The sequence below is a fragment of the Cololabis saira genome, chromosome 4 (genome assembly GCF_033807715.1).
Source record: "Cololabis saira isolate AMF1-May2022 chromosome 4, fColSai1.1, whole genome shotgun sequence".
NCBI lineage: Eukaryota > Metazoa > Chordata > Actinopteri > Beloniformes > Belonidae > Cololabis > Cololabis saira.
The window spans coordinates 25,264,345-25,291,018 of record NC_084590.1 but is presented as its reverse complement, the minus strand read 5'-3'; the positions used below and the strand labels follow the sequence as shown (position 1 = coordinate 25,291,018).

The 26,674-nt window shown below is 40.8% G+C and overlaps 3 protein-coding genes across 4 annotated transcripts in view; 1 reads left to right on the top strand and 2 right to left on the bottom strand.

Annotated features, from left to right (window-relative positions):
• Positions 1–1,333, bottom strand: part of fam168a (family with sequence similarity 168 member A) — a 41,259-nt gene extending 39,926 nt beyond the window's left edge. Inside the window, exon 1 of one of the 2 annotated variants that reach the window (XM_061719254.1) lies at positions 1,227–1,333. The gene's annotated coding sequence lies outside the window, so the exon portion shown is untranslated. The remainder of the gene's footprint in view (positions 1–1,226) is intronic. The other variant, XM_061719256.1, reaches the window with a different exon arrangement.
• Positions 1,334–4,407: 3,074 nt separating this feature from the next.
• kbtbd3 (kelch repeat and BTB (POZ) domain containing 3) lies at positions 4,408–12,936 on the top strand. The gene is made up of 10 exons (XM_061720287.1): positions 4,408–4,490; positions 4,810–5,094; positions 6,194–6,359; positions 6,527–6,709; positions 9,748–9,921; positions 10,020–10,301; positions 11,299–11,541; positions 11,662–11,952; positions 12,079–12,228; positions 12,469–12,936. Exons 2-10 carry the CDS (start codon positions 4,820–4,822, stop codon positions 12,589–12,591), a joined length of 1,887 nt encoding a protein of 628 aa, XP_061576271.1. The 5' UTR covers positions 4,408–4,490; positions 4,810–4,819; the 3' UTR covers positions 12,592–12,936.
• A 1,621-nt stretch (positions 12,937–14,557) lies between these two features.
• LOC133442324 (sarcolipin) lies at positions 14,558–15,862 on the bottom strand. The gene is made up of 2 exons (XM_061720286.1): positions 15,696–15,862; positions 14,558–15,233 (listed from the first exon to the last, which is right to left on the bottom strand). Exon 2 carries the CDS (start codon positions 15,093–15,095, stop codon positions 15,000–15,002), a length of 96 nt encoding a protein of 31 aa, XP_061576270.1. The 5' UTR covers positions 15,096–15,233; positions 15,696–15,862; the 3' UTR covers positions 14,558–14,999.
• Between the last annotated feature and the right edge of the window lie 10,812 nt (positions 15,863–26,674).

Sequence of the window (26,674 nt, the reverse complement as noted above, 5' to 3'; positions counted from 1 at the left end):
AATCACCAAAATTATAACAAATAAAGGCTTGAAATATCTCACTTTGAATGTAGTGGGAAATAATATATTTGTTTCACCTTTAGTTGAATTTACTAAGAATGAGGTTTTGCAATATATTCACATTTTCCGACCTTCACCTGTATATTATGACATCAATAAATAAGAGCATAATATGTGTCCGTATTGGTTCAATACGGAATGCAACTTTTAATTCCCAATTACGGAACAATTCCGTATTTTAAGGGACGGGTGGCAAGCCTACTAACAAAGGTACTATGAAAGCGTTAAAAGCAAACCAAACTTAAAAAAAGACGCCTGTTTTCTTCACAACCTATGGGAGTTTGCAGGTAATAGTTTGTTTCGTTACAAAGCCTCACATGTAGTTCTATCAGAGTGTGGCATGCGCTGGCAGAGCGCTGCATACCGCAGATAGCAGCGAGAAACAGCCAAAACAGCGATGCTTGGACAAAAATGGTCACACTCAAACAAGCTTAAGACACCATTTTGAAAACCCCCACCGATTTCTGGATAACAACTCCGAGATGCCATCTTGCCCATTTATCACTTTAATAGCGGCCGCCGTCAAGAGAATGGCGATGCAATTCAACCACAGCCGGAGCTCCGCACGCAGGAACCGGGACGAGTCACATAATCCTGCCCGCCGAGCAGCGGCCGCCGCCGGGCAGCAGCGCTGCTGCAGCCCGCTAATTAGCACCATGGCCGTCCCCGGCGATCAAAACCCGCTAACACGGTGACGGACTGGGGTTTTACTACACAAAACAATTTATAATCCCATGGCGTGGGCCAAATAAAAGGTGAAAACCTTTACAGATGCGTAAAAGTGGAGTCATTTTGATCCAGCTATTGGAGCTAGCCGCTTATGCCGCGTTCCATTTGTCCTCGGAAGTCGGAATTTCCCAGTTCCCAGTAGGAATTTTCAACTGGAACGCCCCTCCAAGTGGGATTTCCTACTGGGAAAGTGGGAGACGCTTCACCACCCCCGAGTTACCATTCAAAGATGGCTGCCATTCCCAGTTCCCAGTTCCGATTTCCGAGGTAAATGGAACGCGGCATTAGCTCAGCCCGCTGGAGTCACCACGGAGGACAATTGAGAGGGATGGAAAACAACGAAAAAAACACACGCACAAAACGAACAAATAAAAAGGTAAAACACACGGAAAACCCCGTGTCTTCCTTCCATGATAAAACAGCTTTCAAAGGCTTACCAGAACCACTTTGGTCGACAAAAGGAAGAGTCTCCCGGCTGTGTGTTTACGTGCTCGGACTGGGCTGCGGTGAGGAGGACTGGCTTCACCCGGAGAGACGGCCGTCGTGTGGGGGATGGGGCTGATTTATGCTCCCGCGTTACACCGACGCAGAGCCTACGGCGTAGGGTACCGCGGGCGACGCGCACCATAAACGCGGGACCATAAATCAGGCTCTGCGTTGGAGGGATGCAGGGATGCAAGGAGGAGAGGAGGGGGCACGACCCACCGATAATGTAAAGTAGAAGGGGGGTCTAATAATAGCCTCGATGGCAAATATATCACTTTGGAAAAGAGGCAGAAAAGCATTAGATGAATGAAAGAACGAATTAAGTGTCTGCCGGTCATTTTAACAGATATTGGTGAGATATCAGATGCTGCTATTCATTTGGTAATATAATATAAGGGGGGTCAATGTGAATCGACTATTTAGACTAGTCTACTGACGCAGGAAGAAAATCTACTTTATATTATGTACGTGATAACATTTGGACTTCAGTGTGTTTTCACATTAGTCGGCATAAAGCGCATATTTCCACCAAAGCAACGGGGTTTGTTATCATTTTTGAGAGCATTATTGTCTTATTTGGACAAATGCATCATTGTGGTGATCACAGGAAGCTGCGGCATAGTCGTATTTTGATGTTCATTAGTTGCGATTTATGCCGCGTTCCATTTTTCCTCGGAAGTCGGAATCTCCCAGTTCCCAGTCGGAATTTTCAACTGGAACGCCCCTTGAAGTGGGATTTCCTACTGGGAAAGTGGGACAAGCTTCACCACCCCCGAGTTACCATTCCAAGATGGCTGCCATTCCCAGTTCCCAGTTCCGATTTCCGAGGTAAATGGAACGCGGCATTATTCATATCTACCACAGTCTGGGCATGAAAAGATTATTTCCCCTTGCAGCAAGACAGCGCCATCTAGTGGTGATAAATTGCTTTGCGCCACCATGCACAGTCGGTGCACAGCTCTCCAAATGGCGATGATAAAGTAGAATACGGTATAATCAGTACTCGAGTTCAGGGGGGATGAGGTGGGACGGCATCCCCCCTGAAATAAAAACGGTCTAAATGACCCCCCCTGTAAAACTGTCATCCCCTCTTTCCATCCCTTATGTAATTTCATCACAATGAATGTGGTTTTACTGCTATTTCAACATTTAGAGTCATCACCAGAAAAACAACCCCAGAAAAATAACTTATATGACAATTTTCACCTGTTTCAAGTAATTTTTCACTTGAAATAAGTAGGAAAATCTGCCAGTGGGACAAGATTTATCTTCTTATTACAAGCGAAAACATCTTGTTCCACTGGCAGATTTTTCTACTTATTTCAAGTGAAAATCTTCTTGAAACAGGTGAAACTTTTTTTTTTTCAAGTGATGATTCTTGTTTTAAGTGTAATGAGATTTTTTTTTACTAAAATGAGACATTTTAACTAGAAATAAGACAAATATTCTTGTTAAGATTTTGAGTTTTTGCAGTGATCCACTTTACTTATCCTGTGAAGGACAGAGGCATCTTGATAAGTTCAGAAAACTGTTTTTTATTGTTGTGTTTTGATGTATTTGATGTAAGCCCAGTGGATATTTAAAGCTTACAGAAGGCTGCATTTAACTGCTGCTATGTCATTCTTTTCTGTCATTGTTTTGGTCAGTGCTATTATTTGTAATATATTATATTATTTGTAATCAGCACAAATTATCTGTCCCCATATATGATAAAATCCACCATCCCCCCTGATTTTATTTTACAACTCGAGTACTGGGTATAATGCTTCGATGCTCAAGTATTGCCACTCTTAACGTAATAGTCTAAATAATACCTAGGGCGACCGGCGACCCATACATTCATGTTTTACATATTTTACCCTCAAAAGAAGCAGTGACAGAGATTTGTTTGGAGGATACTATTCAGCACCACTTGTACATTTTAATGCGGTGCACTACCCATTTGGGTATCACAGGTAAAAAAAGAACAATAGCCTTTCACGGTGATTTTTCTTGAACATTGCTTCAGGGATTGATGTGTGTCATAACGTTTTAATACTACGTTCTTGCCTGGTAATGTTGTCTATTGCCGCGTTCCATTTACCTCGGAAATCGGAACTGGGAACTGGGAAGGGCAGCCTTCTTGCAATGGTAACTCGGGGGTGGTGAAGCTTCTCCCACTTTCCCAGTAGGAAATCCCACTTCGAGGGGCGTTCCAGTTGAAAATTCCGACTGGGAACTGGGAAATTCCGACTTCCGAGGACAAATGGAACGCGGCATATATGCAAAAGCACGAGATGACATTTAAATATAAATGTCGTAATAATGCTGTTAAATGACGTGGTGATTTCTTACTTGCATGTATTGCTGTCGAGAAGATATTTCCCTGTGTATACATGTTTCTAATTGAATATTATACCGAGTCAACAAAACATATGGACATTATTTACGTCAAGATCCTTTGTTGTTTTTGTGATTTTTCTATTCAAATAGTTCACAGAAAAACTCATCAAAGGTAACATTACTACTCTTAGCTTTGTTATGAATATAAATTTGAATAAACATCTCCTGGTGAACCATCGCTTACTGTTTTTTAAGGCTTAAAAATGCAAAAAACAAAACAAAAACAAAAAAACTATCGCAGAATTAATACATCCGGCAGTTTTGTAGAAATATCCACCATACGCATATCAGCATTATTTATTGTTTGTTTGTGTTTTACTAAAAAGAAAACTGTACCGAACAAAAAGAAAAAAAGAAGAAAACTACAGTTCCCAGCAATCATTGTGGACCCCTCGCCCAAAAACCACCCAAAGACAAAGAGAAGCACAATTAGCTCGGGACGGTTGTAGTAACGACATGTGTATTTTTCTCAATAATGAGAATAAAAATACTACTAATAAAAATGAATAAACATTTCCGCAGAGAGGAAGCTTGCAGCTAATGCCGCGTTCCATTTGTCCTCGGAAGTCGGAATTTCCTAGTTCCCAGTCGAAATTTTCAACTGGAACGCCCCTCGAAGTCGGATGTCCTACTGGGAAAGTGGGAGAAGCTTCACCACCCCCGAGTTACCATTCCAAGATGGCTGCTATTCCCAGTTCCCAGTTCCGATTTCCGAGGTAAATGGAACACGGCATACTCATATAACAGAGAGAGAAACAAGAATCCTCGCGTGATTTCAGGATTCCGGAAGTCAGAGCGGCGTGAGAGAAGGAGCTGTCCGAGGTGCTGACACCGTGAGTGGCTCTGCTCCAACTTTCAACTTCTTATTTGTCTATTTCAAAAATATTTTAGTTTTCTTTTTTCTTTTACACAAACGTAATATTTGTAATATATTAATTATACTCAAAAAGCTAGACGCACTGACATGCTTGTATGGTTGTGCTGTATGTTGCTGATTTGCTGAAGTAGACAATTTGTCTTTTTGCATTTTCTTCTTTCTTCCCTATCAAAACTGTCACACACCCATTCATACAGTATCAAGTATAATATCAGGTTAATTAATTGAATGTATGCATTACATGTTTACATTATTTCTCTTTTCTATAATTTTAGATTCGGTACCATGGATGAATATGTAGAGTCTTGTGCTGGTTTGACAACCCCCCACAACCCTGGCTGCAGCCATTCCTGCAGTGAAACTGGCAGTGCTCCACAATGCAACGGGGTCTCAGAGCGGCGAACGCTGTTGCGGGTGTCTGAGTCTCATGGATTGCAGCTTCTAGGCGTGCTGAGATCACTTAGGGAACGAAGCTTGCTGTTTGACTTCACCATCAAGGTCCAAGATCACAGCTTCCCATGTCATCGCTGTGTTCTCGCAGCATGTAGCGATTTTTTTAGGTATCTATCTATCTATCTATCTATCTATCTATCTATCTATCTATCTATCTATCTATCTATCTATCTATCTATCTATCTATCTATCTATCTATCTATCTATCTATCTATCTATCTATCTATCTATCTATCTATCTATCTATCTATCAAGGGCGTAGGTTTGCATAGGGACAGTAGGGACATAACACTACCAACTTTTCAGGAGGCTCAAATTGTCCCCACCAATTTTTAAGCAACCTTATTTGCATTATATAATGAGTTCAGATATAAAGGTAATTTAGATTGTCTTCCCAAATGTTGTAAGGATAGAATTGACCCTACCATTATTAAGTTAATTATTTTCATTATGTTCAGACTTACATTTACCCCTTTTCACTTGCTGAATTTGCCGGTCCATTTTTTTCCCTCAAACGCACGTTTGATTGGCTGATGACTTGACCATTTTTTCCATAATTGCTCAACCCACTGATGCATTTTAGAGATGAAAATAAGGGAGAAGAAGGTGAAAGAGACAACCAATTAAAGCAATGTATTACTCTTGTGGTGAAGGACAATGTAGTTCCATATATAGGTTAAGTAGTAGTAAATTATTATTATTAATACGTTTTTATTTATTGTGTATTTTAATATAATATATGTTATGTTCAAATATTGCAATTTAAATTGCTAATAAAATCCTGGACTATTCTGGAAGTTTTCAAAATGTTTCTTGAGTAGTTTTTGAAAACAAAGGTTGGAATTGAACCGTGTATCAGGTGAACCAATACACATGAAATTTAGTATAAGTCAATACAGATTTATTTTGTATTGATCATTTAGCCTATCAATTAATTAGGTTCATATTCGTGACAAATGTAGCCCTGACCCCCGTTCACCCAATCTGTTTGGTCTTATTAATGTCCCGTCCCCAGCAAAAAGTACATGCAGGTTATGCTGTTATATCGTCCCTACCAATGTTGAGACCAAACCTACGCCATTGCTATCTATCTATCTATCTATCTATCTATCTATCTATCTATCTATCTATCTATCTATCTATCTATCTATCTATCTATCTATCTATCTATCTATCTATCTATCTATCTAATTATTCTGTTTTCAGGGCCATGTTTGAGGTGGAAATGCGAGAGTGTGGCGATGGTTCAGTAACACTGGGAAATCAGTGTTCAGTTGCTGTGGGTTCTTTTCTGGACTTCGCCTACTCTGGAGAAGCACTCATTACTGATAGCAACGTAGACATGTTGTTTCAGCTTGCTACTTTTCTGCAGGTACAGTAGCAGTCATTATTTTATTTTATTTTTTTTATCAAATACAAGGAATAGTTCCTACATTGCATATGTTTAATGCTCTATTTTATTCATTTACAGTATTAATCAGACAGCCTTTAATCATTTCAGCCTGAATATTTCTCCTTATTTCATTATTGTGTCTTCAGGTGTCTGTCCTGTCAAAAGCATGCAGTGACTTCCTGATAGAAACCATGGATGTTTGTAACTGTCTGTCGCTCTTGTCCTTGGCTGAGGCGTATGGTTCAGCTTCTCTCCTGCGTAGTGCCAATGAGTTTGTGATTCAGAACTTTTCTGACCTATCCGAAACCCAAGACTTCTTGGACATGCAGGTGATCTCCTATCCGATTATGGCATGCATGTGCTGAAAAGCTTGAAATGTCTATGTAGTCTATGAAGCACTTGTAGTCGGCACTCAACCTGGCAATATACTATGGTCATTCAGTCTCACTAAACAAATAATTCAGGTTTGCCTTCCTTTTACAGTTTTTCTCAATCACTTTGGTACATTTTTCCAATCATTCTTGCAATTTGCAGAAGATCAAGTGCATTTCTCAAAACAGTTTGAACAAATAGCAAAACACTGTGGATCACCTGCAAAAGCCAGTCTCTTGCTCAAAATCCTTAGTCCATCCCTCAAAAGCAAGTTTTTGTGTCAATATACTTGTCAGTGCCATCAGAATGTTTAATCATTGTGTCATTGTGTACAGATAAGACAGTCAAATTAATTAGTCATGTTGGCAATTGAAGGCACTTTGAAGGGACATGTTGATGTAAAATGTGGTTTAGGTGTGATGACAAGTGTTGTACATTTGACCTCATATAATGTATACGTGTAAGATTGATTGGAAAAGACAAGATTCACATTTACAGAATGACTTCTTCATTGGCAAACATTGACATTGCAGTCCGTAAAGAAAAAAAAAATACAGCACTGCACATAACAAAGGTGAAATACAATACGTAAGTGTAAACATAGGTCAAAAATATAAACATAGGTCATACAGTAGGTAAACAAAAAAATATGAACAACTCCCCAAATTCTAATCTCAATCCTGATCTTCAGCTTCTTCCCGTTCCTGTCTGTTAGGCCACAAATTCTCATCCACGTCACACCTGATGTCCTCCCGTGCAAGGCAGCGTGGATAGTATCTTCTTGCATGCCTAATCCATGCTCTGCAGGAATCTGCAGTAATGTCTTGGCATGCTGCATCCATTGCAGCCAGAAGGGTCACTTGTGTGTGTGGCTCTCGGTCATACACCTTCCACCTCCAGGCTGAGAAAAATTCCTCAATGGGGTTGAGGAATGGGGAGTATGGTGGTAAGAACTCCATCACCATTCTGTTATGGTTTGCGTACCACTGCCTTACTAGGTTTGACTTGAGGAAGCTTACATTGTCCCATATTATGGCATATTTGGGCTGGGCCATATTCTCGGCTGGGCCACCTAGGATATGATCCCTGTACAAAGTGTCTAGGAATGCTATTAGACGTTCAGAGTTGTATGGACCCATCAGTGGAATGTGTGTCAGCACACCGTTATCTGATATTGCGGCACACATAGTTATGTTGCCACCCCTTTGGCCTGGCACGTCAATGGTGGCTCGATGTCCAATAAGGTTTCGACCCCGTCTTCTGCGCTTTGTCAGATTGAAGCCAGCCTCGTCCATGTAAATGAAGTGACAGGGTGGATCACTAGCTTCCAGTTCCATCATGCGCTAAATACAGAAGACAAAATGTTATTTTTGGAATTACTGCATTACATGCATTTGCAAAATAAGTTAGATCAAACGTATATGACATATTGCATCTTCTTTTCTACAGCCATAGCATATGTGCAAATGCCAAACTTACAGTAGTGTAGTGTACATCTTTACATTACATTGCATTTGGCAGACACCTTTTACTGTAAACCCAAAGCGACTTACAAACGAGGACATATCTATATATGGTTTTGGAATAAAAGTTGTACCTGGACAAAGTGGTAGCGCAGCTCCTTCACCCTCTCACCATTTCTTTCAAATGGGACAGTGTATAGCTGTTTCATGCGCATGTGTTGTTTTTTTAGCACTCTGTCAATGGTAGAGATACTGACTGTTTGGATGTTTGCAAATGTGTCATTGTCCTGCAAAATAGTAGTCTGTATCCCTCTCAGTGTAATGGCGTTGTTTTCAACAACAATGTTGCAGATAGCCATCTCCTGGTGTGGTGTGAAAATCCGCCCTCTACCACCCCTGTGTACTTGTCTTGCAGTCCTATGTGGGAAATAGAAATGTAAACCAAAACAAATTTGAGGAAGACACAATGGCATTGTATAGAGCATCAGTGGAATAGGCTACTGTAATTTTGTATGGGGCATTACTGTATTGACATGTAAATACAGTAAACTCCATGTAATTCAGCACATACTGTTAGATTACACACCTGTTCTCTGCGGAAAGTTTGAATAATTGAGGACACAGTTGTTCTGCCAACATTTGGCTGCACCCTTCTCCCCGCTTCAGCCATAGTCAGCCCATGATTCAAAACATGGTCTACAAGTGTTGCTCTGATTTCATCAGGAACACGCATGTGTCCGCCTCTTCTGCTTCTTCCTCTTCCTACTCCTCCACCACGCAGCCTCACCCCTCTTCCTCTCCTTCTTCTTGGCTGTTGTCCTTCCATTGTCAGACATTGTAACTTTCTATTGTGCTCTGGTTACCTATATACTCCCCAGTAGATTGTTCATGAGATGCTCCCTTGAGCTCATTCAGAAAACTGTCGATCATTGGTTGATCAACTCTTTTCATTAGAGAAAGTCTAGATTCACCTGGGAGGAATTTACCAATTTAGATCATATTTACAGACAAATGTCTTATGGAAATGTATATATGCTTGACATGTTATGATGGCTTGGTAAATCATTTTGCATGTGAAGACTTATATGATGAACTATAGCCTAAATGTTTTGGGGAAAGAGACTATTTGATAGATTCCTATAACAAAGCATTTTGATTAGCATGACAAAAGCAATTGATAATGTACGAAAAAACTGAGAATTGTACACAATCATTTGCATGGATGGACAAAAGCATTTGCAATTTGTTCAATGCAATGAGAAACTGCCTTTTTCATCTGCACAAATGGCATGATGATGTGAAAACTGAACAAGAACTTTTGAGAATTTCAATTCTGATGTGAGAAATGTACCAAACCAATTGAGAAAAACTGTAAGTGCAGAGCCTTTCTGGACATTGCTTATATTATCATTGTGAATATGTACATAATGCTTTGTTAATCATAAACTGGAGGTTGAACAAACACACAGACACACCAGTCATGTTTAAATATCTCTAGACTCATTTGGTACAGTTTCCTTTTCTCCATTCAGGTTAACGTCTTGGAGGCCTGTTTAAGATCAGATGCTCTGAACGTGCCCAGTGAGGAAGCAGTTGTGATGTCACTTCTTAGATGGGTTCGTCATGATCTGCGAGGAAGGCCGAAGTTGCTGCCAGGATTGTTGTCTCTAACCCGACTTCACCACCTGCCTAAACCTGCGCTCAAGGTAAAAGTGTACCCTCTGGGTTAGTTAATTTTTAGTTATTTCTATTTATTCTTCATTTATCATCTTCCCTGTGTTACTTTACTTGAATCCTTTCACAGACGCTGCATGATTCAGACACTCTTCTTTGTGATAATGAGGCCTGTCTTGCACTGCTATCAGAGGCCCAGAGCAGACAGACTCAGTACAATGGACTACTCAGTGATGCCAGATCCGCCACCACTCAAAGCTACATATACATCCACAAGACCGAGGAGAATGACGCAATCTGCCACAATTTCTGCTACTGTCTGGAAACAGACCAGTGGAAAGAGCTAGGAACAGAAGGGACAACCTCAATGCCAGATCCACCGGGATCATACCTTGCCAGCTTTGCCGAGAAGGTACGTTTTGGAATAAGACCATTTGTAATCTTTTTGATTTTGACCCTTTAAAAGTAACTACTTGATAACTAGTTGACGTCAAATAAGCCCGAACTAGACTTTGTTTGGTCAAATACGTAATTTGGAAGTATTTTAAGAACTTGAATATGAGAAAATCTCTTTTGTTGAAATTAAAAAAAAAAAATCAAATAACGATAGGAAGATTCCTTATTCTTGTTCGTTACTGAATATTGGATCGAAATAAGAGTTTGGGCACCATGGTATGTGTATGAATGAATGAATGAATGAATGAATTTGATTTTTGTGTCATGTCCGAAGACCCATCCCTTTACGGGATTATAAGACACCAGAAACAGAAAATCATCAAATACACAATATCACACACACTTAATTGGGAGCTGCACAATGTACACCGGAAAAAATAAATAAATAAATAAATCAAAACCAGAATGTATATTCTTACACATATGTTACTTTTCTTCGCCTATCCCACGCTTTCTCCAAATAGTCAGCAAGTGCAAATATTTTATGATTAAAAATCCATTTGAGTCTCTCAGCATCGCTTACCCACATCAAATCCAGATTCTTACATCTATCAAATAATTTTTGACGCAGCTCATGATACAAAGGACAATAAAATAAAAAATGGAACTCATTTTCAATGTCATTAATCTCACAGTAAGGACAAATCCTCTCTTCTTCTGGGACCCCTCGATAACGTCCTGTCTCAAGGTGCAGAGGCAAGATTCCACAACGGATTTGGGCACATAATGATCGTTGTCTTTTAGAGAGGGAGGCACAAACATACTTTTCACAACTAAAACAACTTTTTATAAAACAAAATATTCTTAATTTTGGTTTATACAATATGTCCTGTGACCATTTGATCTGATAAACATTAAACAAGGCTTCCTTAGCCAAAAAAACATTCACAACGTGTGTATATTTTAAAATATGTTTAAAACCTCTGCTCCTTCTGCTCTTCACTGGATCTTAGATGTTTGTCACAGGTGGTTGCAAAGGTAACTGTTGCCGGTCAGTTCGCCTCCATGTAGCTGAACCATGCCACAATGCCACTGACGAGGTTTGGTGTTTCTGCCCGGTGGCATTAACCTGCACCGCTGCACCAGCCATGCTGAAGCCTAGAACAATGCACACAGCTATGACCTGCATGGACCGAATGTATGTCATTGGGGGTCGGACCAAGGGCCCCAGAGGGGAGGCTCCTACTCTTCTGGAGGTAACCACATTACCTTGATTAGTGTAGCCTTTTTGTTAAAAGCTCATTAATCCCAGAATGAAGATGGCATTTTTTTTATGTGTGGGACTAATTCTGTCATTCTTTACTTTTGCATTTTAGGTGGAGTATTATAATCCTCTGACTCAGACCTGGTTCTCTGTTAGCCCACTGCCCAGTGCCATTTTCTACCCAGAGGCCAGTGCTTGTGGTAGTATTATCTATACACTGGGGTCAGAGGTGGAAATCACGGACTCCTTTAACCCCTCACTTGACTGTTTCTTCAGCTACGATGCCCAGGAAGATCAGTGGAGCCGTCTGATGGCAGAGTTTGGCCAGTTCTTCCATGCTACGCTTGTCAAGGCGGTGTCAATAAATAATACACTGCACCTTTGTGACCTGTCCACCTATAAGGTGAGCCATTAGAGGCTGTTTTATGGATGAATGAGAAGATTGGCATGTATTATAATCATAGAATCATATATAGGAATGTTAAAATAGTTAACACAGATGTGAAAGGGAATCTTTTTTTTCATTCAGGTTTATAGTTTCTGTCCGGAGACCTGTGTGTGGAAAGGCGAAGGGTCATTTGAATGTGCTGGGTTCAACGCTGGAGCTGTGGCTATGAGAGACAGAATATACATTCTGGGTGGAGACTACTCACCTGATGAAATCACTGATGAAGTGCAGGTAGGAATTAACATGTAGCTTTTTAACATTAAAACCGCTGTGTGTTTATGAAGTGACTTCATGATAATTCTGAGGGATATGCACTACCAATAAAATGTTTAGAGACATCCTCCTATTAAAAACAAATAATACTGGTGTTGCTATTGGTCATTTGTCTTTGAGAAACATGTTTTTCATGAACCATCCGCACTCTGGACGTTTTGGTGAATACAATCTGTTTTTCATTTGTTACCTGCACAGGTGTTCTATAGTGGGAGGAGTCAGTGGGAGGAAGTTGCACCTATGCCTAAAGCGCTCACTGAGTTCCACTGCCAGCTCATCAGCTTTAACAGATACAGAGACCCATGGGGCGACACAGAATAATTCACCGAAGATGCACTTACACACATCCATGCAATAGATATATCAGGGGATTTTTGGTGAGTGTGTGAATGGATCTCCTCTTGCTTTCAAACTTGTGCACATCTTGGACGGCTAACGCCTTTTGACGGAACCACAATCACAATTTTGTCATCTACTAACACAATGTTTCTTCTTAAAAATAATTACAGGAGCACTTAAGTCAAATAATTTATTTATTTTTCTATTTCAAGCATCTCAAGTTTTTATTTTTGGAATATTCATACAGCCCCTCCTATGGAGGAACAGTATTTAGCTATTTAGAAATCCTATTTTGATAACAGAATATTATAATAATTTATTTTCAGACAGGGATTCCACTCAAAGTGATTATTATAATAAGTATTTTACCCAGACTATATAAAGATAAAATCTACTTTACCTTTTTAAATTTATTTATTTATTTTATTGGGTAGTTAGAGCAAAAATGTGTTTTGGCAGAGACACACAAATGTACCAACAAGGGAGCATTGAAGAGAAATGTGAAGTGACTTTTTAAAATGATCTTGAACCGAAACTTAAAGCAAGATGTATTAGAGTGTTATACAGGAGGCTTAATGAAATGTCTGTGACAGGATTATTGTAAAAATGCAATTGGATCTCAGTGCCACAGTTCTTTTCCCATTCCTGTCTTGCCAGGTTTATTTGAAGTAAATAGTTTCAGAGAGTGCAGTGACCCTCAATTGCAATGCAAATTGCAACTACATCATTTAAAGCTTGTTATACCACGTGAGTAAGATTTCAGTACTTAGATTGAGAGCTCCTGCTACCCAAGACACCAAACTGACAGAAAAATACTTTCCTTTACCTTAATTTTGTTTGGAGTTCAACCACAGAGAATTGGCACTGATCCCTGTTTTGGGTTTTGCCAATTTGCTAAGCTTGTTAAAACGTTCCAGATAAGCCTGCTGAAGTAATGTAACAGTCAGTGGGTGGGTGCATTCATTGACACAGTAGAAATTGGAATTTTCAAACTTTTTCTAGGAAAATTAATCATAGGATAATTCCCTTTTTTTATTCAAGCTATGAAAAATTACATAAATTACTGGTAAAGTTAATTAGCTAATTTATGTTTTTAGTGAAGATAGCTGTATAACTGCTCGGTAGAATCTGCTGTAAATAGCACAGCCATAGAGTTTATAGTTCTTTTGAGGTACTTCAAATGTACAATGAATGCAACATGATTTAAAGTTATAGGAGGGGGTCATACCCTGAAAATGTGAATTGCTCACTGAATTATTTATTTTTAGACTTAGGTGTCTCTGAATAAAGTTACATTCTGATCTACATCAATGTTTTTGAGTTGGTTCTGACATCTGATACCCAAATCTCAAGGTTTTTTTTTCTTCATATTACTTGTGACGTAGCATCAAAGTTAAGTTAGTTGTTTCTTGTATCGTCATAAAATCGATTTACATTCTTCACTTTAAAGACTTTTTCATGAATTTTCGGAGGCTATGGAAAGCTGCTATTATGTAATACTAATATTTAAAATGGTGCAATAAAAAAACAAATCATGTCAGCATTTAAACAGTTTACATTTATTCTTATACTGCACTATCATTCTTTCATCCATGTCGGGTTTCTACACATTTTCTGAAAATTTTCACCTTCATCTGTACCTGTCATAAAAGCTGTGCATCTCCAAAGGCTACTACAAATTACATTTTAAGGAAGCACAAGGGGGAAAATAGCGGTTTTGTGATGTAAAATTATGGCTGCATAGCAAGCTTGTGTGAAACATAAAATATCAAATGGATGTGTCTAATAACAAGAAATGAACATTGATAAAATGGTGTCATTATTTGTGTTGATGTCCTGTGTTTTTGTGCGTGAATACCACCGCTGTAGTTGTGAAATGTATCAAATTGTAAAAACAGAAGAGGGCACACAATAGCATTTACAGTGCACGTTCAGTGTATCTAAAATAACATGAATACACAGTGACACTGACTAAGGTTAAAACTTCTTATATTGACATTACAAAGCTGGTTAGCTGTCGCTTTCAATGTTTCCACAGTCAAAATCTGCTTTTTGTTTTACTTTTAGTCACTCCTCAAAAATATTCTTTTTTTTTTTAAATTTGGCTTAGGCTTACACCAGAAACTCATAAGCACAATTACAAAGCGCCTCAGCATACAAACATTAAAAATTAATAACAAACACTGGTTTGTCATTGAGCGTCTGCCCTGGCTTTAGAAGTCACATGGTATTGAACCTCACATCCATACTAGAGCGATTGATCAGACCAATGACTTTGTAAACATTGTGTCTGGACAATATTCAGCCAGCAGAAATGCGTGGCCTCTCTCCACACATATCTCTCCATCTGCTTGGCCTCTCGCTCATCTTCTCTCCTGCTGCTCCATGCTTTAGTCCTGGTAAGTTTTCACCAGTAGCCACATCAATAGCACGGTGATCAAGACGATCATGAAATTGAGAAACAGCTCCTGCGTTGAGCGGTCCATGGTGGACGGAGACTGGCAACCGTGTGGAGGAGCCAAGGATTCTGCAGCTGGGAAGAGGAGGGAAGGAGGAGGAAGGCGAGCTTTCAGCTCTGATAAGTGTCAGAAGGCGTGGCTTCTTTTTGGAGATGAATCCAAGACCTAAAAAGGAGCGGAAATGGAAAGAAAAAAAAAAGGCAATATTTTATTTTGAGGGTGGATAGACGTACAGATATGATGAGTGGTCATTTTTTTTAAAATGAGCTTCTAAGTGTCTTTGTGTGTGTCAGAGGCACAAGTTTTGTGTTCAAATAGGTCAGGGTGATCAGAAACCTCTCAGATGTGTTGCTACACCTGTTCATAGACACTATAACTCAGCAGATAAAGGAGCCACAATATCAATGTATGTTCCCACACACAATGGTACACTAATACATGCATGATCAAAACTTACAGTAAGTAAATCTGAAGGAAAGGTCACATTTTTATACAGTTACTATGATGAAATTTGATTAAAAATCTGAACTCTTGCAGACCTAAGCTGGCATAAAGAGGCAGATATAACAGCATTATTAACAATGACAGCCTACTGAATCGAATCGAATAAAACCAGTCAACTGTTACCTTTCCTGTTCTTGAAATGAGATCACTATTAACAGGGAAAAGAGATGGAGGATATTCTTCTTTTCTTTTTTTCCTATCTGACCTCTGGTGCAGGTAGTTGTGTTTTTCTTACTGGAAGCTTCTTTGTTGTGCCTGATCCTCAACGTGGCATCTGTTCTTCACTGTTGTCCAGTTTTCTGCTGTGGCCAAGGGAAGGTCCTGCTCCTAAAGTAGCCATCCTCAGTGGACCGCCCATGGCTCACATACATGCCCTCTGATGTCACACGCCAGCTAAACAACCAGTGTTCTTTTCCACAATCTCATCAACTGGAGTGATTCCCATCCATAAGTTGTTCCCTCTCTCTCTCTCTCACAACAAACCAGGTTTATTTTTATCACTTTGATGGAGACACTTGGGGTTACAGTTGTTCAACAAAATGCGTATCATCTGATGGATGTAGAAAACATTCTCCCAAAAATAATAATAATTAAAATAGAATAACAAATCCAGAGTAGAGCTTTGCAGAGGAGGAATCAGGGGAGGAAAAACAGGTAATGCTTGTTAGTTTTAAAAACAGTGAAATCTATCTCAAACATAAGCACAGGAATTTGCTGTTGCAAAACTCAAACATAAATGTACCTATTTTTTGAAACTCCCCCTTGAAAAATATTTTCAGATTCAGTCAAGGAAAGCTCCACAACTGTTTGGCTGAACTAAATAGGTCATATCAATAAGAGACACATAACAACTCTTCAGTATAGCTTTGGTCAGTTCTTGTCATGAGGCCAGGCTGCATCGAAAAGAGATATTACTCACCCCTGAATAAAAAACACCTCGTAACAATGAGCCGGTGTTGTAACTTGCTGACATTCGATCTGTTGTGAAAACTTCTTAACTGCCAGTCTTTCTAACTGGATCACAAATAAAGCACAATACTATTTGAGCTGCAGCACTGCTAAGCCTCTTCAGTTTTGCTCGAAACCCCTCTAAAATCTTATTGTATGCGTTTTTAGTTTTACATGATAATAATATAGGAAAAATAGGGCACAGACTAGTCAGTAAATCCTGTGGGAAAACAATAAAATAACTGTTGGAGCCACTTACACAAGAGGTTTGTTTGCAAAAATGCAGTGTTTTAATTGTGGACTGCATTTGTAGTAAGTTGTCTTTCTCATTCCTCAGGTTTTCTGATTCTATCTCCTTCTGTTTTATATTTTCTCTTGATTGTGTTTCTGTGTGTGTGTTGTCAGTCTCCGCATGGTTTGCCAAGCCAGACTTGCTAAAGATTACTCCCTACACCTGTGGCTCATCGTCCTCTTTCTCCGTGCTCTATTTTTACCCTTGTTCACCGCTCCATTTCTTCATTTGTTGGCCAGTCTGCCAAACGTTTTATGCTACAAGATTGTATCCAAGTAAATCGACTGCCTAAGGCCAAGACTCAGCTTTAATCCAAGTTCTTTGTCTATTTTAGGAATGTCTGTGTTTTCCCTGGTCTCCCTGAAGATTTGGATGGAAAGACTGAGGTCAATGTCACTCCAAGACTTCAATGACTGAGCTACACCGATTAGTCTTGTGGATTTACTTTTCTATTGCTTTGTCCTGGGTTGTGGAATAAAACCTGTTGACCTGGGCTTCTGTCTTCTGCCCTTTACTGGTCTACATATTTGTATAATTGAGAGACAGACTCAACCATCCCTCCATCCATCCATTTTCTGTACCCGCTATATCCTTTGCAGGGTCACAGGGGTTTGCTGGAGCCTATCCCAGCTCATTTTCAGGCGAGAGGCAGGGGTTACACCCTGGACAGGTCACCAGTCCATCACAGGGCCACATATATAAACAGACAACTCACACTCACACCTATGGGCAATTTAGAATCATCAATTAACCTACTACGAATGTTTTTGGACTGTGGGAGGAAGCCGGAGTAGCCGGAGGGAACCCACGCAACGCAAGCACGGGGAGAACATGCAAACTCCACACAGAAAGACTCTGCCGGGCCAGGGAGTCAACCCGGGAACCTTCTTGCTGTGAGGCAACAGTGCTAACCATAGACATATATAAAGGCTAGATGACTCGCCCGCGCTGCTGCCAATGCAGAGCGACGTCGTCACACGGCGGCCATCTTGCCACAGGAGAGCTCGCTCACTCATAACATTGTGTTTAATGGTGCATGTTCTGCTTAAACAACCTTAACTTGCTCAATTCTCAACAGATTTTCAAACAGTTTGGTTTGTTATGAACATATATATACATATATATATATTATTACATTATAACATGTTTATATATTATTACATTATGATGTATTTATATTATGACATTATAACATGTGTATATGTGTACATTATAACATGTGTATATATATATATATAAACATGTTATAATGTAATAATATATATATACATGTTATAAGGTAATAATATATGTATATATGTTATAATGTAAATATAAATATTACTAAGAATACTATAGAAATACCGGTATTCATTTAATATAAATACCATGTCATAGCTATCTGTTTCTTGATATTTTCATACAAAAGTAAGTTTTTAAATGTTTATAATTATTCACAAGGATGCAGTGTCATAACTAAATATCTGACGTTCATAACAAACCAAACTGTTTGAAAATCTGTTGAGAATTGAGCAAGTTAAGGTTGTTTAAAGGAGCTTGAGGCTCCTTTTAAGAAATGAGACCCTCTAGCGCCACCCTTCACCACGACGGCCGTTGGGGGTACTGCAGCCAACAGCGAAGCCGGCACGGGAGAACGGGGAGAACGCACATGCAGCGTCATGTGACGTTACATCCGCAGCCCAGCGCGGGAAATTCGGGACCGAATTGCAGCACATTTTGCAGCACACAGCCTGTTCAAGGCAAAGGAGAGATACACTAGAGGGCTCATTCTTTTGGGTTTGGAACGCTTCATCTGACATTATTACTAGAAAACTTAAAATGTATACGGATTTTTTTCATAAATCTTGCCACAATCCGGCCTCAAGCTCCTTTAAGCAGTACATGCACCATTAAACACAATGTTATGAGTGAGCGAGCTCTCCTGTGGCAAGATGGCCGCCGGTGAACGACGCTGGAGACTCCGCCTTGAGTCATCTAGCCTTTATATATATATCTATGGTGCTAACCACCAAGCCACCGTGCTGCCCAGACTCAACCAAATAAACTTTATTATGCTTCTGAATTTTGTTTCAAATAGAGATGTTTCACTTTTACCATTAGCTGTTGGTGGCAGTGAGATTTTATACCAGAAGTTTCCAGAATGTTGATGGAGGGCCTAGATTCTCCGCGAGCACCTAGAAAAACCAAGTTTAAGAATGCATGCAAATGCATTTTTCTTTTTTTATTCTTTTTTAAAATGAAAATATAGATATTCTTTTTTAAAATACCGTACATCACTGGTTGGTGCAACTAAACTTGTGTGGGTCTCAATGACATACTGAACAGTCATTTTTGGAGCTGCTTTAAGTTTTCAGATATTTGTAAATGTCAGGGAAACAGACATGGAGTCTCAGTGACACGAAATGTTGATCATGAGTGTTACGTTGGAGTTCTGGTTGCTGGATTCCGGTTCTGTAGCTTTTGGGTAAGAATAGTGATACCTCACTGCTCCCACTTTATATAAAGTTATGCAAACTTACTTGTAACCAAAATATGCCTTTAAAAATATGTTAACTATTGTGGTTACATATTTGTAATCTATTGCATTCTTTCTGCTCGTTGTTATGCACAGTCTAAGAAAAAGGGTTTTGACAGTTCATAACAGCAAACCTTTCTGCTCATCTCGCTCTTGACAGCCGCTAAAAAACAGGTTATCTCTGAACCTGTGCTAAACCCCTGAACACACCTTCTCCTGCACCCACTGAAGGGGCACGGATACCTTAAACCTTTTCATCAAAGGATTCTAAGGTCATTCCCAGAGGATTTAACAGATCAAAATGGCTGCAATATTATACAGGTGCTGCTTTGCCAGCATCGGACATGTAGCTATTTGACCCAGGAATACCCATTGTTCTAGAGATGCAGTGCTGGAGGGAGTGAATTATGCAGAGCAGGGCGTGCAGGCATGTCAGAGCGAGGGGGACCATGTCCCCCTCTGGCAGCTGTGGAGAGACAGAGGGTGTCAGCAAGGACTCAATGACACCATTCCTTACATTCTGGGATGGTGCTGAGTAGATGTGACTGCAATAAAAAAACGGTTTATTATCGAGTGACAGTTTGAGTGGGTGACTGTTTCTAGGTGTGGGTAATATGGAAAAATAAATAAAAACATTGGCCAAATCATATTACATCTCATCACAATATGAGCTTCAAAACCTATGACAGTACTCTTATATTGTAAACATATGCTTTATTCGATTTGTTAATTTTAGGATTGAAAAAAATTAAATAAAAATATATTCAGCATAAAACTCTTACATCTATAGTGCGTTTAATATGATGTTTATACCAGTTAATGATTGGCTTAGTTTAGTAAAACAAAAAATCAGGATGATGTCACGGTTTTTGGGTATATCTCTTCCTGTTTTATTTTGAAAGCCTGTGTTCTTGTGTTTTAGTTCTGTCTTGACTTCCTCTGTCCCCATCTGCCCTGATTGTTTGCAACTGTCTCGTCAAGTCCTCTGTGTATGTCATTACATGTCTTTGCCTTCCTCCTTACTGGTCCGTACTATTTTTTTCTGGCTGTTTCTTGTCGTTGTTTGTTTTTTGGGTTTTCCTGAATTGCAGCTATTTTAGCTGCATTTTAGTTAATAATTTCAAGAAAAATTAGAAGAGTTTCGCCAGTGTATTTTGCTCAATTCAAGAACTTTAGTCAAATAATTATGTTAAGACACTTTTGCCAAGATTCATGAATATTGAGCTGCTGTTTTTGCAGCGTGAAACGTGTATTGTATAGAAATATGTTACTATGAAATTGCGCCATGACAACAACGATAAAAATATCACAGTTATTATTTTTATTATCATTATTGAAAATTCCAGTGGCCTCGAAAACTGCAAAGAGACCAGGGATGATAACTTTCAAAGAATCAAGAAATTATTCTTCTCACTCATTGACACTTATTGCAGTATCATGTATTGTTTAATCAAGATAAAAAAAAGGTGTACTAAACAAATATAATATACTCTGCAGCCTCATACTGGAACATGGAGTGATAAGCTATAAATCAAATGCAGTCAAGCTAAAACTGTACATTCATATACCGCAGGCTTAGGGAGTTGTTAGCCACTTAAGTGTCACTAAAGCCGCGTTTATATTTGCAGTTCAGAACGCGTACGCGAGACGCAGGATACGCGTGACGTCACGTCTCGCGTATCCTGCGTATCCTGCGTACATTTGACGCGTCGACGTGCACGTTCTCAAAAAGACACTGAACGCGTACGCGACCTGCAGTTCTCGCTCTGGCCGCTAGTATCGCTGTTCCCGGTCTGATCCCAGCTGGCACGACTATGCTGCTCTCCCCTGGAGAAAGTTCCCCGTGCATATATTTATGCAATATTTAACTTCCCCCCAGGGTTTCCGTTGTCCGGTAAAATATGCCGAAGTCCGGTATTTTATAATCTCTCCGGTCAAAATACTCACTGGTGCTGCGGGACTAGAGTCCCCGGGAGTACCGCGGATGGCGAGCCCCGGCCGCCGAGCCCCGGACAACCCCCGGCGGCCGAGCCCCGGTGGCCGAGCCCCGGCCGCCGAGCCCCGGTGGCCGAGCCCCGGTGGCCGAGCCCCGGCCGCCTAGCCCCGGCCGCGGAGCCCCGGCGGCCGAGCCCCGGCGGAGGTACGCGCCGAGCCTCGGTGCCTCCCGGAGCCGGGAGGAAGCGGAGCCGGGAGCCGGGAGTCAATTGACGGGACATATTTTATTTTAAATACTCTGTTTTTTAATAAAAATACTATTGAATGACTTGCAAATGAATGACTTGGAATCATATTAGGAACAATACATTTTTTTACCATGTTAATCTTTCTTATATTGACATCTACTTCTCCATATGAACCTAAAATTAACTGGATTTATTGTTTCGTCATTCTTGTTGAGATGGGTAAGGAGAATGCTGGATAAATTAGTCTGGAAAGACTATCCATTTTTAATAATAAGCAATAATAAGATAAGATAAAATAGTCCTTTATTACTCCCTCAACGGGGAAACTCACGTAGCAGAAGTACACACACACATACAGGGAAGGGGGTAAAACAGTAATATAAATAAGTAATACACATTAAAAAAAGAGTAATAATAATAATAATAATAATGTTGTGGTTTTCTTTAGCTTCCTTCTAGGCACCCAGAGCTTTACAGAGATCATTATTCATTCACACACATCCTCCCCGGTGGTGGCTCCGTTTGTAGCCGCAGCTGCCCTGCAGACTGACGGGAGCGTGGATGCCATATCGCGCCAAACGGCCCCTCCGACCACCACCAACATTCATACACATTCAAACACATTCACACGATGTTATAATCTCCTACATCATCCAATATTGTCCTGTAAAAGTGTTCGTTTTTCTAATCTGCTACCGCTGCTGCTGCTACTACTTCTGCTACTTAATATAAGTAGCTTTTCCAACTGTTGCTCTGCTTACTGCCCCCTATCGGTCACCATCGGTATGACAGGCTCTACTCGGGTGGTACGCGACGTACGCAGTGGAGCATGAACAGACACGTTCGCAGGGTACGCAGGATACGCAGCCACCTGCGTAGAGTATATTCCCGCCTTAAAACCTTTTATAACAGCGGTTGATTTAATATCTCAAATTCTTATGATGTTGTTTTTATTTAGAGCCAGTGGCGTGCACAGATAGACACCAGGTGGTGCTAGAGCACTTGCCCGTTGCCCTGTGGACCAAGCAGGTGCCCTCCTCAACGTAAAGCGGTTTTCACATAGAGGGCGCACAGCCGGCTTTCCCATTCATTGTGTATGTGCTGCTGCCGCGTAAAGGGCCGTATATACTTGCCGTTCAGAACGCGTACGCGCGACGCAGGATACGTGTGACGTCACGTCACGCGTATCCTGCGTATCCTGCGTACATTTGACGCGTCGACGTGCACGTTCTCAAAAAGACACTGAACGCGTACGCGACCTGCAGTTCTCGCTCTGGCCGCTAGTATCGCTGTTCCCGGTCTGATCCCGGCTGGCACTGCTGCTCTCCCCTGGAGAAAGTTCCCCATGCAGGTTCCCCTCAGGGTTTCCGTTGTCCGGTAATTGCCGGACTTTGTCCGGTAAAATATGCCGGAGTCCCGGCCGCCGAGCCCCGAGCCCCGGCCGCCGAGCCCCGGCCGCCGAGCCCCGAGCCCCGGCCGCCGAGCCCCGAGCCCCGGCCGCCGAGCCCCGGCCGCCGAGCCCCGGCCGCCGAGCCCCGGCCGCCGAGCCCCGGCGGCGGAGCCCCGGCGGCGGAGCCCCGGCGGCGGAGCCCCGGCGGCGGAGCCCCGGCGGAGGTACGCCGCGGAGCCGGGAGGAAGCGGAGCCGGGAGCCAGGAGTCAATTGACGGGACTTATTTTATTTTAAATACTCTGTTTTTCAATAAAAGTACTATTGAATGACTTGCAAATGAATGAATGAATGACTTGGAATCATATTAGGAACAATAAATCAGATGGAATGTCTATTTATAAGGAAAGATTGTAACTATTTCAGTTTCAAGACACCATTCATAATATTGAAATCGATCACATTCAACATCATCATAGTTTTTTACCATGTCAATCTTTCTTATATATTGACATCTACTTCTCCATATGAACTTAAAATTAACTGGATTTATTGTTTCGTCATTCTTGTTGAGATGGGTAAGGAGAATGCCGGATAAATTAGTCTGGACAGACTATCCATTTTTGATAATAAGCAATAATAATAAGATAAGATAAAATAGTCCTTTATTACTCCCTCAACGGGGAAACTCACGTAGCAGAAGTACACACACAAACACACACAGGGGGAGGGGGTAAAAAAGTAATATAAATAAGTAATACAAATTAATAAAGAGTAATAATAATAATAATAATGCTGTGGTTTTATATAGCTCCTTCAAGGCACCCAGAGCTTTACAGAGATCATTATTCATTCACACACATCCTCCCGGTAGCTCCGTCTGTAGCCGCAGCTCAGCTGCCCTGCAGAGTGACGGAAGAGTGGCTGCCATGTCGCGCCAAACGGCCCCTCCGACCACCACCAACATTCATACACACTCAAACACATTCACACGATGTTATAATCTCCTACATCATCCAATATTGTCCTGTAAACTTGTTCGTTTTTCTAATCTGCTACCGCTGCTGCTGCTACTACTTCTGCTACTTAATATAAGTAGCTTTTCCAACTGTTGCTCTGCTTACTGCCCCCTATCGGTCACCACCGGTATGACGGGCTCTACTCTGGTGGTACGCGAGGTCAGCGCGAGGTACGCAGGGAGACGAACAGACACGTACGCAGAGTACGCAGCCACCTGCGTAGAGGGCGCAGGGCTTTGCGTCGGGCTCTGCGCCGGGCTCGGCGGTGCGCAACAGGGCGCACGCCGCCGAGTTTGCGCAGCGGCAAAGGGCGCAAGACGGGGCAAAGCGGCTCTCACCTAGAACGCGGTTGCGCCACGCACACCGCCGGGGTGGGCGCAGACTCGGCGCAGAGTCGGAGCAGAGCAGCGCGCCCTTGCGTGCATCGCGTTGTTGCAAGTTGCTTTTTTTAAATTAAAATTTTATTGTTAAAAGAGCAAAAGAATATCATATTTCTACCACTTTTAAACACACCAGGTATGTCCAAATTCTGGGAAATTTCTCTCCACTTTTGTCCCTTTTTATTGATGCCCCTGCAGTTTCGCATCCCACAATTCCCTGGACTCACAGCCAAGATCATTCTTTCTTCCATCTTGATCGTCTCTGATCTACAGAGAGCTAGCTAATTTTATTGAGATATCTTCAAAGCTGTCCCTGATTTATTTTGTCAACACAAAGTGGTTTGGTGGAACTAAATCAGGCATGAAGCTGTATTAGCAAAATATATTATTTTGTACCAACCATAATTTATTTCTACATTACAACGCTTGCAGTAATCTTGTATTTACATTAATAGGCTATTATTAAAACTTTGACAATGATAAATAAATACCCTATTAAAATGTGTCTGCAGAACACAGCTCTGTAGTAGGAAATTGAAGTTAGGCCATGGCAGTTACAGCCTGGTGTGGTGAGTCTTAGCGTTGTATTGCATTGATTCTTGTCACCAAGCAGTCTTACTCAAATAAACATATTCTATTCTCTCTGCTGTCCTGCAATAGCCCATCTACCAGCATGGAAGATGAGGGACATACAGATAGCAGAGTGTCAGAAATTTCAGCGTCCAGAGTTATTTGTTTTATTACAATGTTATAAAGATATTGAAATAAATATGCCATGCCATATGCTATGTTTTTTTTTTCTTCCAAATATATAACTGCTATAAGGCAGCCAGCAGTTCCACACGCTGCGTGTGTGCCCTTATTTTGCACTGAGCACCTGCCCCCCAAAATGTCTGTGCACGCCACTGTTTAGAGCCATCATTTTTCTACCTCATACTGCTGCACCTTTCAGTTTTGTAATTGTATATAAGTTAATAAGTGCCACATTTGTTTATTAACTGTTTGCTATTTTTAAATCTGGGTACAGCGAGCGAAATAACCAGAGTCAAATTCCCTGTTGGACAATGTTCAAACTTGGCCAATAAAGATGATTCTGATTCTGATTCTGATTTGGCAGAAAGGGAACAATAAGTAGCAGTCTTAGCTCAGCTAGCGTGCATTTGAATCACCGGGTGGTTTGTGACGGTGCAAACCTTGCTGTCATATGACTTGACTGTCCACGCCAGTTGCTGTGATATATATTTGTAGGGTTTAACACAGAAACAGGGTTTCCTCTTCTGCATTGAATCTATAGCTAGTCACAAGATGATTAACTAAGCACTTAGCCGTTTAAAATATTCTCTTTCAAAATCAAGACATTTTCCTGCAGACATCTAATAAAAAATGTTGTTTCTTTCCATCTTCATTCCTGTCTATTTATCATTCAATAGGGATCTGTTATTGTCTTTAGTGTAATTTTTTTAGTGTTTGTTGATATCTGTTCATGTAAAGGAAACCTCTTACATTACACAATTTTACAAAATAGAAATATTTAAATGGATGTTGTCATTGTACGTTATATTTCTTTAAAGGAGCTTGAGGCTCCTTTTAAGAAATTAGACTCTCTAGCGCCACCCTTCACCACGACGGCCGTTGGGGGTACTGCAGCCAACAGTGAAGCCGGCACGGGAGAACGGGGAGAACGCACATGCAGCGTCATGTGACGTCACATCCGCGGGACAGCGCGGGAAATTCGGGACCGAATTGCAGCACATTTTGCAGCACACAGCCTGTTCAAGGCAACGGAGAGATACACTAGAGGGATCATTCTTTTGGGTTTGGAACGCTTCATCTGACATTATTACTAGAAAACTTAAAATGTATACGGATTTTTTTCATAAATCTTGCCTCAATCCGGCCTCAAGCTCCTTTAAATAATATTTTTTCAAAAATATTCCCTCACTTTTAGTTTATGGACAACAAGCATGCAGGTTTTCTACTCCATCAGTAGTTTCATTTATGTGTTTTAACACCTTTTCTGGATCTTGTTTGTAGATATCTTCTCTCTGTGAATCCCTGGAGGGTGGTAGAGACCAGCACCACTATTTTAAAAGACAGCAGCTGGTTTATTTCTCCATTCGTCTTTTTCCTCCAGTCCAAACTAATTGGAATTCAAAGATGCCATCAGCAAGAGTTTGGCCCATGGGTACTGGCTCTGCATTTCAAAGGGGGTTGAGACACATCAGCTTACACAAGTGAACCCATTCTAGTTCTCCTTGTTAACCTGCTTTTTCAGTGCTCGGCTGGTGTAACAAGTGAAGTTGCCCTTGAACGCTATGTGGCAAGACTAGAGAACTATATTTCCAAACATCTGTGCATTTCATAGTCTCATTTTAGT

Excerpts from the sequence above, each read along its gene's own strand:
- LOC133442324 (XM_061720286.1), bottom strand. The coding sequence starts at position 15,095 with ATGGACCGCTCAACGCAGGAGCTGTTTCTCAATTTCATGATCGTCTTG.
- kbtbd3 (XM_061720287.1), top strand. The coding sequence starts at position 4,820 with ATGGATGAATATGTAGAGTCTTGTGCTGGTTTGACAACCCCCCACAAC. Across the intron at positions 9,922-10,019 it reads TGCCTAAACCTGCGCTCAAG|ACGCTGCATGATTCAGACAC; the intron begins GTAAAAGTGTAC and ends ATCCTTTCACAG. Across the intron at positions 10,302-11,298 it reads TTGCCAGCTTTGCCGAGAAG|ATGTTTGTCACAGGTGGTTG; the intron begins GTACGTTTTGGA and ends ACTGGATCTTAG.